We start from the raw sequence: 13,170 nt of genomic DNA, 5'->3' as shown, positions 1-13,170 counted from the left end.
TTTCACCATTCGGTCGAGGCAATTAAGAGATTCGACCTCATTATCTCGAGAGTTACACCTTTAGGACATCGCGACACTAATATAATGGCCCAAATTAAGAAGAATATATTAGGGGTTTGATTTTCATCTAGTTGAGATAAATTCATACAAGAAACATAGGAATATAATAGGATCAAATTTGGGGATACTCCCACCTTAGAGGGCTACTAAACTTTAACTAGTTTACAAGGGGACTTAATCACTCGGTATTTAGGACCACACAACTACGTTGGCTCAAAGGGCTTAGTAAAAATTAGCTAATAATCAACATTTTTTAAAACAAAAGAACTTAATTTATGTGAATCAAACACAAGCGATATGAGGGAAAAAAGCTAGATATGTATTGCAAAAAGAATTGGGTACGGTTGAAGTTCCTATTTAGCATTTAATTGCTTTTTAGATTGGCATTGGGAATAGTTGTACTTCCCAACTTGTTCATAATTGCTTTTTTAGTTGTAGTTTTATTTATAATTTAAGTGATTTTTAGTTGTTAGGGTTGGGGGCAGTTATAGCTCTCCTTAGTATTTAATTGCTTTCCAATTGTTGGCTTTGGGATCCTTCACTTGGTCATTAACTTCTCTCTGTTTGAACTTTGACTCTTTTATATCTCTTTATCGTAGCTTGAAAATTTTTAAGAGGAAGTATAGGGGCTTGCTCAACTGTTAAATTTGACGATTAATGGCTCTCTATAATGGAAAAGGTTTGAGGTTAGTAACTTTTTTTTGTCTTCAATTCAAGTGCTTGATGATTTTTAGTGTTAGACCAAGCCTTATTTGTCAAGGTTCCAACAAAGCGACACCATACTATTGATGCAATTTGCAGTTGGATTAGAATTAATTCCATCTACAACAAGTCCAAATTTGTCAAAGTGTAATGTTGTTAAGAACACCTTGTATGCTAGAGAAGAAAACACTAAGTGACCATAGTCCAAACCTCAGAAGAATTCAAAATTAAGCCATAAAAATGTTGTTTATGTCAAAGAAAAAAGATTGTTGTGCAAGTATAAACCTACTTGTCCTCAAGATTAATTATGTATCCTTTAAATAAAAAATGAACCTTTACAAAAGTTACAAGTCCTTTTTCTGTTGAATAGTTTTTTAGTGTGGGAGAAGTGAATCATACCCATAAATAGGCTCCTCAGCACAACATTGGACCAAAGTACCATCCTTAGTCAATGTAGTCCAATTAAAACCCCACAAACCAGCACAGGGATATACTAACCTAGGAGTAAGAGAATGAGATGTTTACAAGTCAGGAGCCCCCATTCCCATCTTTTGGTGAGCGAAATTGGAAAGAACTTGAGATGATGATGTTAGATGTCTTGTGATCTATCAAAAGAAACAACTACCCATATATATTTTCTCATAGGTGGTTAACCAAAATGCTATTGTATTGAAGTTGGAACTTAAGAATGGATGATGGGGTTAATCTCTCTCTTGATGATAGGGCAAAACTCAATAGTGGATCTTTTATCTCCCTAGACAAAATTTTTCTACTTGCAAGGACTCTCCATTATTGTCTTTTGTGTCATTTGTTGGATCTTTAGAACAAGGGGATTTCAAAGAGGCACAAAAGCCTCAATCTAATTCAATATATTTTTTTGACACATTAATTCACCATTGTGCTCTCTCTCAAGTAAACAAGGGGCAAATATGCACCCATGCAATTAGAATATCTACACAAGATAATCCCTAATTGACCCTTGAAGCGCCATTTGGATCTTGAATTTCATAAGGGAAAGGAAAAGAAAACATAAAAAAAAAAAAAGTAATTTGAATGTTTGGTAACAAAGGAAGAGGCGAAAGATAAAAAATTATTGAAAAAATCAAGAAAATTCATTAAATAATGATGATTTCTCATTTTGTCCAAAATAAGAATACGAGTGAAAGCTAGAGAAGGTTGATGAAAAAACAAATTTGGCTCTTTCACCCCCATCGCGCTTGTTTTTATAGCTTCCTCTTCCACTTTGATTTTCTCTCTCTTTTGAGTGTTTTTATGTATGCATCACGACTTCCGGCTACCGATCAACTCCAACAAGCGATAATTCTACAATTCATGATTTGAATATCATTAGCAAATTGATAATTTTAGTGTCTCAATTATGATTTAGTTCGAAATTTTCTAATGCCTATTTGCAACTCGAAAATCATTAGGAAACCAAAAAGAAAGAGTTCAATGAATTGAGTTATTAATGTTGGGCCGCGGAGGGAAGTAAGAAAGAGTAAAATATGTAACATATCAATAAAAAAAAAATTATTTTACATGTAACTGACATTCAATTTATTTAATTTTCAATCATATTTGCTTAAATTTTCATTCATATTAATTATTCATATGAAGAAAAAGTAAAATAAAATCCTGAATTCTTTTCATCTTTGTCTTTGCCTTCTCAAGTAAAATCCTTAATCAAAGCAAGCATAAATGTGACGATCTCCAAGAATTTAAGTATTGGGGCAACTCTGCTTGAACACTTATCTTGCCATTTCCAATTAGATCTTTGGATGGAGCATACAGCACAGATCATAGGAGACAGTTTCATCTCTGTTCATTGCATTTTCTCCAAGTTCAAAATTATACATGCATATTTAACATCAGGTATGGATGTGGGTTGCTAGTGCAGAGCAATTGATATAAATTTCTTCTCTCTCTTTAAATTGGGAAAGGCTTAAAATTATTTAAAATTTCCTATCTGCACTAACAATTTGTTGCTGGACCACAGCAACAACTGGCATTACACACATTATATTGTATTTTTTTTAAATCTAAATCCACATGAATTCAAATCCGAGAAGTATGAACTCCAAGCACAAAAACATGAAAAAGGATTTTGATTTTTCTTGGCTTTTCCTCTCCTGCCTTTTTTTCCTTAAGCTGGAGAAACAAACCAGTAACAGTTATGTGCATGGTACAAAGTCTTTCGTCTTGAGAGAAAGAGCCACCTCTGCCGCTCACTACTCCAAACCAAGCTCGTGAATGTACAGCAGTTATTCTTTTCTTCACATTTCCCCCCCTTTTAGTGGGTTGGGGTGATTATGCTCAAATGTTCAGATCCAACAGTTGGATCCATGAATTAAAATCAAAGAGACATAAAATGACGATCATATCATGATTATCTCACGGAAAACTGCCTCTTCACCCATTTCAACATCTTATCGGGGGAAAAACGTAACAGCTAACAAGAAGCTCACCCACCAGATCAACCATCAGAACTTAAGGTTTGTATCTCTTGTTGGCAAGCATAAGCCCACCGGACGGCAATGTTTTTATCCCCTGCAAGATCACCGTTATGAACTCGAACAATACAAACCAATAGAAAGGTGCAAATTATTTGGAAAAAAAGTACAGAGGAAGTTGAGAAAAACCTCGAGTCCACCAAGAATTCATTTACTTGTCAGTCATATGTTGAACTGCTATCCAGAGCCAATGCAGCAGCCAAAAGGAACAGTGGGGCAATCCCTGCAAGACTTAATGTTTCTATACAAATGCCTCCGTGATAGCTTGTGAGATTATTACCGTATATTTCATTTCAGAATAGTACAGATTTGAAGCCAGCCATATCCAGTTGTTTGGAAAGGAGGAGTTGTCAATTCAGATTGACACGAGAACTTAAAGTGCATCTACCAAAATCAACACAGTTGAAATTTGAAATGCTTCCCAACATCTACATTGCTCCAAAAGTGAATGGACAACTTTGGCATGTACAAGAACAGATACATATAAAAATAGAGTAAAAAAAATAAAATATAAACTTCATGTTGAAACTGTATTGCACCTTTAAAAGCCATCTTTCATGCTAAGCTTTACGTTTTGCACTTTAATAGATAGCTGTTGTTTATGATCCTCAATATCTTTCAAAACTAAAAGCAGGTTGGCTCGATAAACTTCACACTTACGATTTGCACATTCCAGTTCATAGCTAAGTTCCTGTATTTTCTTGTCCATATCATCCTACAAAGCGTGCATAAAAGTTCTCAGCAGTTACGGACCCAATAAAATTTATCGAGTACAAACAGAAATTACATAACCTTGTATGACTACAATATTAAAATGGTAACCACCAGTGAACAAGCAAGTATTTGAAAACAAATGCTCATGAAACTGCATGAATATGGCTTAAATTCTAGAAAAAAAAAATAAAAAAGTAAATAAAGTCGCAAGAGAAAATAAGACAGCAACCAAAGAAATTTCTTTTCTTTTATTTATTTATATTTTTCCCCTACAGCCATGCAAATTCTATGTAATATCAAATAAATGCAGTCATATTTTGAAAGGAATACTAAGTACCATGAAAAAAAATAGAATATTAAAGAACTACAAATTAAATGGAATTTCAAGGCAAAACAAACCAAACCAATTACTGAAAAAAATAAAAATAAAAACTTGTTGATTACCAGCACTAAATTACAGAACAAATTTTCTACAAAGAATTATAGCAAAATGAATTGCCATGCTAGTGCCAACTAGTATCAGGTGCTTGAAAAGTGTTCACATTCATGTAAGCAACAATCTATGAAGGAAAAAAACTGTAGTTGATAAATAGATAGATGGTGGCCAACTGCATTGGTCAAATGGCTGCTTTGAATCAGCTAACCAAATGGCTCATAAAGCCATGGTCACATTTCAATGGCCAAAAAGAACCAAGATAGCCAATTACACACATCAGAGACCCGAGAGGCCTCAAAATAGAATGAAGATTACAATAGTTAAAAAACTAGCAAGATAACAATGCGATGGTAAATACCTGGAAAATTTAATGAATCAAACATGAAAGAACCAACAGCCACTAAATGTCATGAAATGACAAAACAATGGTCATGGTTCGAAATTGCGGTCGCGGGTAACGTAGTGTAATGGTTGCAGGTGTCACGAGACGCGGGTGCTACGTAATGGGAAGCGGACGTAACGGTCGTGAATTTTTTTCATGCATGCACAACCATGCCAAAATCGAAAAAAAAAAAAGAAAAAGCATGATTTTTTATGAATTTTGAAGGCTTTCATTCAATCCACAAATGCTTTTTAATAGGCATTATGATTTTTATATTAATTTTAGTACGCTGTTTACAAAAAAAGGCATATTTTTTTTTATAGTTTGCATTACTTTAATGGGTAAAATGATGTAGAAATGTAATTAAAATGAAAAATCAATTAATTAAATAATAAAATGGCACATAATTAATTAATTAGTTAATTACATAACAATATTACATAAATGATGGATTAAATTTAAACTTTAAGTTACTAATACAATAATTTATATTACAATTTACAATTTAACAAAATAAATATGGAATTGTAAATCTTACAATTTAATTATTTTTAATGGTAGTGTACTTGAACTTGAGTCACTTAAGAGTTGAGACTTGACTAATTGTGTAGAAATTAGAATTTATTATAAATTATAGATCTAATATTAAATTATTAATTGTCAAGGTATTAAAAAAAATAAATATGTAGAATATTAGTTAATAATTTTTTACTAAATTTGTACTCTAAGTTTCTAAGTTCTAACTCTAGTCTAAGTACCTCTATAAATTTTATATTTTAATAATTTTATACTAATTTTTTATTTTAATTAATAAATGCTACTGATACAATCATTTACAAATTTACATACTAATTAAATAATAAATATAAAGTATAAATTAAAACTATAAATCAAACTAAATTATTAATTTATAATAAATTAGTAATTTACAATTGCAAGTAAGCAGAAGTCTAGAAGAAGTGAAGAGTGAAGAAACAAACATACCTTAACCAGTTACCTATTACCCACTCCCGACTCCTGAGCCCTGACTGAAGTTGCGAGAGAGCTGCTGCAGCTGCAATCTACAAGCCTCCAAAATCTGGAGGAATTGAAGGCTTCGAATGGAGGAATCGAAGGCTTCAAAGATTCGAAGCTGATTTTTGGGTTCTCACGCTGGATGAAGGAGACGAATGACGAATAGGGAAAAATCGAACACCTTCAAAGGCAAAAATCAAAGCTGATTTTGCGGATTTCGAAGCTTCAGATCAGTAGATCGAAGCTGTACGAAGGAGACGAAGAGTGATTCGAGTGAAAGAACTCAGCTTGCAGAGCACAACAAATCAAAGGCTTCTAAGCTGCTTTTCAGTTCTTTGGAGGCTTCAAATGAGGAGATCTAAGCTAGACGAGAAACACACAAAATGGAGCAGATTCGAGGAGATAAGGAAGGAACGCACGCAGTACTGTAAGGGGCTGTTGGCCGTAACGTGTTGTAACGAACGTTATGTGCCGTAACGTTAGTGTAACAGCCGTTACCCACGTGAATTTTCTGCTCACTGCTAATGCGGCCTGTAACGGTATCGTCAACCTGATTTTCCGTTACGTAACAGCCGTTATTTAATACCATGACAATGGTACTACAGTTGCCAAAGGAGTTCATCAGCATAAAGGTCAAAGAAGATTATAATCAACTTGAGTTACTTAACAAAGTCTTAAATTCCAAGAACTTGATCTCACCGAAATAGATTCCTTTTCATCCTTCAATTATACCGAGTTTCCTTGCCTTTGCTAGATAGGTGATCATGTATTTTATTATTGCTTTAACTCACGTCCTTCTAGGACTTCCTCTTAGGGCTGCAAAGAAACCAAGCCGCTATGGAGCTCAGCTTAACTCGTTCAAGCTTGTTCATTTCATAAATGAGCAATTCCCAAGCCCAATTTTGAGGCTCATTTTAATAAATGAGCCAAATTTGAACATGAACAGGCTTGGCTCAAGTCGTTAGATTATAGGCTTCTTTGGGCTTATTTAGTCGACTTGGATTAGATGGGCTCGTTTAGTAGGGTCGAATTAGGTTCTTTAGACTGTAGTGGGCTTATTTAGCTGGCTGTCTAGCCATGGGTTTGTTTAACCCAAACTCTAGAACCTAAATTCAATGAGAGGGTCAAGGCCCAAGGTCGCTAGCTTGGTGGGGCCAAAGAAACCATAGAAAAGCTTTAGTAAGAGCCCCTTCTCACCTTTTTCCTAACAAAATCTTAAGAGCCTCTCACAACTCATAGCAAAAGGTTCCAAAAGAACCATGTGTTCGTGAGTAGTTCGATAGCATGGCTTGCTAAGGACTCAGTTCACTTGTTCACTGGCATAAATGAACAAGCTTGAGCAAGTATTGAAGCTTGGTTTGAGCTTAGCTCAAGCTTGAGCTTGGTTAAAAATTTAATAAACTAGCTTGAGCATTGTAAAACTTGCTTGGCTCGACTGCAACCCTACTTATCCTCATCCTCGTGGTACCTACAACTTGAAAAGATCCCTACAGCTTATATCGACCCCGCCTTACTAGTTAAAACCAACAATAATGATGGAGATCTAAAATATATTATCAAATGATCCAATCATGTTGAAATGGTCACTAAGAAGAGAGAGAGAAAGAACAAGATGAAGAACGAGAAATGAGAGGATGAATAAGAAAGGCAGAGAAAGAGATATAGAGGGGAAAACATACGGTAACTTCTATTCAATTCCAAAAGCCCCAACTCCAACCAAGGCACTCTATTAACAAAAAAAATATTTATAAAAGAAAATAAAACTAAGAAAATTCAAACCAAAGACTTCTATAATTAAATAAAATTTCCAATATATGCTATTTGAAAATAAATCCTCATATAAACAAAATCCTAACTAATTAATTAAACCTAAATCTGTTGGGCTTAGGATCCAACAAGACCTAACACAATTTCTTGGAGTAACCCCACCCAAAGCAGATAAAAAAGATCCACCCAATTTGCAACCGGCAACACCCAAGTAATTTGCTTGACAAAGAGGGAGCTCCATCTTGCAAGTGATCCGCAAAAGCATCCAAACAAGAAGGTTGAAGCTTTACCATGAATAGGGAAAGAATTTACACACACAAAAAATATGTGGTGTACACAACAATAAAATCCACTAACACATACATTGTGTGGCAATGAACCAAATAGCTAGGCACGACTAGAAAGAGGAAGAATGATTTCTGCAGCTGGGGTCCTTATGAGATAATTCATTCTCCAGTCACATGAGTACATCAAAATGGCTTAGATGCCCATCATAAACACTCTACATGGAGTATGCATGTATAACATATGATATTGAAGGAAATAACTAGACATTTCATAAAAACTGGACCATTTTGAGCACCCATAGTAATATCATTTTGAAGGAAAAGATTGAACATCTCAAAAAGTTGGGCCTTGTTGAGGCATTAGGCAAATCCAACACCAAGAGATAGCCGCACCTAATGCGAATTAGGCAGTAGTTTGGGCCAAACTGATGCCTGAATATTCTTGTCCACATAACCCCAACCCACCAAGACATCTCAGAACTTTTCTTCTGATAATCACAGAATATTGAAATAACTAACTGCATAAATGTTACCAATATGCAACAGCACAACAAAGCTAACAATTTCAACATAATGAAATCCAAGAGTCAATTTTATACAATCTCAATAAGGTAGAGACACATGTTAAAACAATTTATATATGTAAATATGGGGAAGCAAAATTTTAGTGACACAGACCCGCACATGCATAATTTGGAAAAGAAAATAAAAGAAAATCGACAGACCTCAGACAAAGGTTGGGCCAAGCTCCCTTCATGATCACCCCCAGTATAACTTGACTGGCCTCCACTGCTAGTCAAGTTATCCCTGTTACGCCCATTAACCATGGTAGTTCTCCCCTCATTCTTAGTTGCAAAGGCAACTCTGTTTGCAGCCTCCTGTAGAGCAGTCATTGCCATGTTGCAAGTGTCAATAGATTTTGCCCCTTCATCTACAAATTTGAAAGCTTCATGACGAAGGGTATTGTATCGAACAGTGTGAGACTCCAGATAACTATTCAATACATCCCCGACAGGTTCTTCCAATATAACACTGCTCTTGGCATTTCTTGTCCATCTTTTCAAAATGTAATGGGATGGAAGAGTAAGAACATTTGTCACTCTAAAAACTGCCAATACATGTCTGCAAAGAAGACCCGAAAACTCAAACATCTGGCAGCTACAAGTAGCTTTCATCTCTAGAACATTGAACTTAACATAGTAAGATTTGTGATCATCACCATATTTTGCTACTTGATATGTAGTGATCTCCCCATCATCATCAGATTTGGATGCCATGAAAGTAAGTGTTCCAACCAACTCCTCCTGGAATCTCACAAATAATTTCCTTGTATAGAGCTCAGAAGCTTGTTTCTCCATTGGAGATGGGGTCTTCAGAACTGGAGTAGTGTTCATTGTATTATAATCTGCCTTCACTTCTTTCTCATTGCGACTCTCTACTGCCTTCTCATACAGCTTAAAAAACTGATTTAAATTAGTAGAAGCATTAACATACCCATCAAAGTAAGAGTTCATACTGTCACTGCGCTGTGTTATAGACATCTCAGCGAAAAATGTGTCTCTCAGATATACAGGGACCCACTGCTTACGAGCAGAGTATATGGTTTGAAGCCACTCATGATCCCTGAGACCATACCTATCCACAAGTGACATCCAGCAAGACTCAAACTCCTCAATTGAATCAGTCAAGTTCACACTTTTGTGAAAGTCTGCTTCAAAATTTGGATGTTGGTGGAAGACATGGGACAACTTCTCCTGACATTTTTTGAAGATGTGCCATTTGCAAAAACGGTGGCGGGTGTCTGGAAATACCTGCCTGATGGCTGACCGTATTACTGCATCATGATCAGTGGTAATTGATACAGGCGGATGACCTGACATTGCGGCAAGCCAAGTCTTAAATAGCCAAATGAATGATGCTTCAGTTTCATTTATTAGGAAAGCACAACCAAACAGCACAGGCTGTCCATGATGGTTTACCCCCGTAAAGGGGGCAAATGGCAAACGGTACCTGTTTGACCTGTAAGTTGTGTCAAATGTAACGGTATCACCAAAGTAAGTGTAATTCATCCTTGCCTTTGGATCAGCCCAAAAGACATTGCCCGTACACTGACTCTCATTGCCCTGAACAGCAAAAAAGAATGCAGGGTTCTCAGCATGCATTTGCCTCAAATAATCCAGAAGGAGCTGGATGTCTCCTTCTAAGCTCCTCTGGCGATTATTTCTCATGTAGTTCCTACAGTCTACCTCTGTAAACCCAACTTTGCTGATTCCGCCATACTCTTTAATTAAGGCAGACATTATCCTACGAGGACCCATACCTGCTGCCTGCAAGGTGTCTATCAAGGTTTTAGCAGGACCAGAGATTTGCCTGTGAGAGCGAAGACAATGCACCTGATCTGGAGGAACCAGTTCATGATTGTGTTCCTTTACAAACCCAGAAACAACCCATTTCCCAGAATCTTGTATCTTGACTGACAAGGATGCCTTACACCCCACTCTGGTGATGGTCCGGGGGCGCTTAATCTCTCTATCCTTGGTTCTCTTTTCATTTAAGTTTCTAAAGCCCTCTTTAGCGCAAACAAAGGATCTCTGTATGATCGCACCATCCCGCCTCGATCGACGAGAAGAGCTGACTCGAGTGCTGAACCCAATGCGCCGAGCATATGAATTGTAAAAAGCTTTGGCAGCCTCTTCCGACTCAAACTCCATTCCTTCATAAGGTTCAAGATCTAGGTCTCCTTCAGGAATGTAAATTTCTCCAGCACCACCAAAAGGACTCACCACCACTTCCATGTCCTCATCATCAATAGGGTGCTCAATGTCCAAACCATCATCTTCTCCTGATTGTTCTTGCCCCCCTCCACCTCCCAAACCAATATCAAAATCAATCACCTCGTTTTCCATGTTAAGTTCAATTCAATTTGGGGTTCCAATTTCACTGTGTTGACTATGCTTTGCATTTAGCCTGTGCATTTCAATCCCTGAATTAAAAAAAACAAAAAATTTAAAAAATCAATTGATTTTTAGCTAAAATCTTTTCAGTCATTTAAGCAATCCCTGGAAAGAACTTCCACTTTTGCAAATTGAATCATGAATACAACACCCATCAATCTTGCGAATATAGAAGCACATACAGGCAACATGACAACCAGTCCCAAAAAAACAAAACAAAACCAAAAAAAAAAAAAAAACATAAACAAAAAAAACCTGCGAAGGCAGGGGAAAAAAATGTATGCCTGCAAAAGCAAGAAATAGTAGCTCTTGAACAGTGAACTATAGGAAAGTTAAATTGAGACAAAATTTCCTGAGGTTTCAAGAGCATAATATTTTCGATTAAATGCTAGTGTCATATTTCAAAAACCAAACTGCTGGTGAGAAGAAAACTTTAACCCCCGAAAAAAAAAAAAAAAAAAAGGCTATAACTCAGTTCACATTATTTGGGATCATTCCATTTCCATGTAAACTTAATCCCAAGAACCACAGTAAGAGGTGACAGAAAACACATTAGCGGATGAATTCATGTGTCAAATCACACAACATGTATTTCAACCAGAAAGGAAGAAACAAAGAGAAATAAGAAAAAGTTATTGGAAAAAGCACTAATGCATTTTTTACTCTGGTATGGATCATCCTTCTCGATCTCCAATTACAAATTTCTAATCTTTTAATAAATTATTCTCCATATTTACCCATCAATTTATATATCTTAAAAAGTAATTAGCAGCTCGGATGCATCGATCATGACACGCAGACACTGAAACCTCATATCACTCCAGAGTTTCATTTTTATTTTTATTTTTGCTCGGCCACTCCACAATTTTTAATTGTTTATAGGAATGCCAAGTTCTTTCATGCTCTGCACTTTATTCTAAAATGAGAGAGAGATTGCTCGGGTTGAGGGCTCCCAGCAATAACATGCATCGGATAGGAGCAATTGAAGAGAGAGAGAGAGAGAGAGAGAGAGAGAGAGAGAGAGAGAGAGAGAGAGAGAGAGAACCTGTCCATTGAAGCAGACGACTGGCCTAAACAGTGCTCGTGATCAGCGGTGACGAGAAGAGAGATCCGATAGCTCGAGCTAGCACCTTCAATTCCGTCAAGTGGCAAAGGAGTATTCGCTGGCGGCCGGAGTTTTGGCCGGAGACGGATAAAGTGGCAAGGAGTCGTTGGTCGAGGCACGCGAGTTCCAGGTCTGGGTTCTGACGCTCTGCACTAGTTCCGTTTAGGGATTTGAGGGGTCAATCTTAGAATAAGATAAATATTGAGGGGTCAAAATCAGTATATGATCTTTTTATAAGTAATATATCAAAAATCCCCCAAAATTAGGTAAAATGAGTTAATTCATTTTTTTTAATTCTCATATTCTTAACTAGTTGATTCTACTCAAAAACTTTCTTGATGTTCATATTTATTTCTTTGATTTAAAAAAATTATTCAAAAAAAATAAAACAAATATTTCTTTTGAAAGTACAAGTTTTAAGCATCAAATTCTAAATAGGCATAATTTTTTGAGGAAATTTAGTAGCATTTTATCTAAATTTATTTAAATTCAGATTAAATATTGAATTAGCTTATAATCATGGGATAAGTTTGATTAAAGTTTTAAAAAATAGTATTTATAAAATATTTTTATATAAGTAGAGATTCAAACATATAAGACCTTGAGTATGTTAACATTTTATACTAGTTGAAAAAAGTCATATTTTGTCCTACGAAGTTCAGTTATGTGAATTTATGTGTAATCCCAAGAGCAGGGGTGAATTGGGTATTTTAAAAAATATTAGTCTTTAAGTTCTAATTTTGAAAATGCACAACCACGCAAGCACAAGTTAGAGGACAAATTGTTCATGTGATATCCTATGGAAGAAATGCTTAAAAGGATTAGATGTTACTACTCATATCAACAAGATGCATATTTCTTTTCGGGAGCTTTCTCATAAGAACTACATGATTAAGCATGTTTGGTTTTGAGTAATCTTACGATGGGTGACCTTCTGAGAAGTTTTATCAGAAAGTGTGTGAGTGAGGACAAAACACACTGAAAAAGACGCATGTTGGTCTATGAGGCTAGTCATTAGTCCGATAAGACTCACCCCTATTGTATGGTCCAGGTGGAGGAGGAGAGACGCAATGCTCCTTGGTAGACCCAGGTTGGGGCGTTATAAAATGGTATCAGAGTAATTACCCAGTCGAAAGTGTGATGAGATTCTTATCGCCTAGGTCTGGAAATGTGGGTTCCCAACAAAGACGTTACGTTCTGTAAGTGGGTAAGAATGTGATACCCCGTGAAAGAAAGACT

At 36.0% G+C, this 13,170-nt stretch overlaps 1 protein-coding gene across 5 annotated transcripts; it reads right to left on the bottom strand.

Moving 5' to 3' along the window:
• Positions 1–2,693: 2,693 nt before the first annotated feature.
• LOC131160412 (protein FAR1-RELATED SEQUENCE 5) lies at positions 2,694–12,122 on the bottom strand. 5 transcript variants are annotated; one of them, XR_009138040.1, is made up of 5 exons: positions 11,872–12,122; positions 8,598–10,855; positions 3,812–3,987; positions 3,402–3,728; positions 2,694–3,309 (listed from the first exon to the last, which is right to left on the bottom strand). XR_009138040.1 is itself a non-coding variant. In XM_058116073.1 (4 exons), the coding sequence occupies exons 2-3, from the start codon at positions 10,776–10,778 to the stop codon at positions 3,814–3,816; spliced, it is 2,355 nt and encodes a 784-aa protein (XP_057972056.1). In that variant the 5' UTR covers positions 10,779–10,855; positions 11,872–12,098; the 3' UTR covers positions 2,694–3,728; positions 3,812–3,813. The 5 variants fall into 5 exon arrangements, 2 of the variants coding, with proteins under 2 accessions (XP_057972056.1, XP_057972055.1); XR_009138042.1 differs by having other exon boundaries at positions 3,402–3,656; XR_009138041.1 differs by having other exon boundaries at positions 3,402–3,987.
• Between the last annotated feature and the right edge of the window lie 1,048 nt (positions 12,123–13,170).

The sequence above is a fragment of the Malania oleifera genome, chromosome 7, assembly GCF_029873635.1.
Source record: "Malania oleifera isolate guangnan ecotype guangnan chromosome 7, ASM2987363v1, whole genome shotgun sequence".
Classification (NCBI taxonomy): Eukaryota; Viridiplantae; Streptophyta; class Magnoliopsida; order Santalales; family Ximeniaceae; genus Malania; species Malania oleifera.
Note: the sequence above shows the minus strand (reverse complement) of the source record. Positions and strands in the feature narration are given on the sequence as shown.

Excerpts from the sequence above, each read along its gene's own strand:
- LOC131160412 (XM_058116072.1), bottom strand. The coding sequence starts at position 10,778 with ATGGAAAACGAGGTGATTGATTTTGATATTGGTTTGGGAGGTGGAGGG. Across the intron at positions 3,988-8,597 it reads TGGCCCAACCTTTGTCTGAG|GATGATATGGACAAGAAAAT; the intron begins GTCTGTCGATTT and ends CACGCTTTGTAG.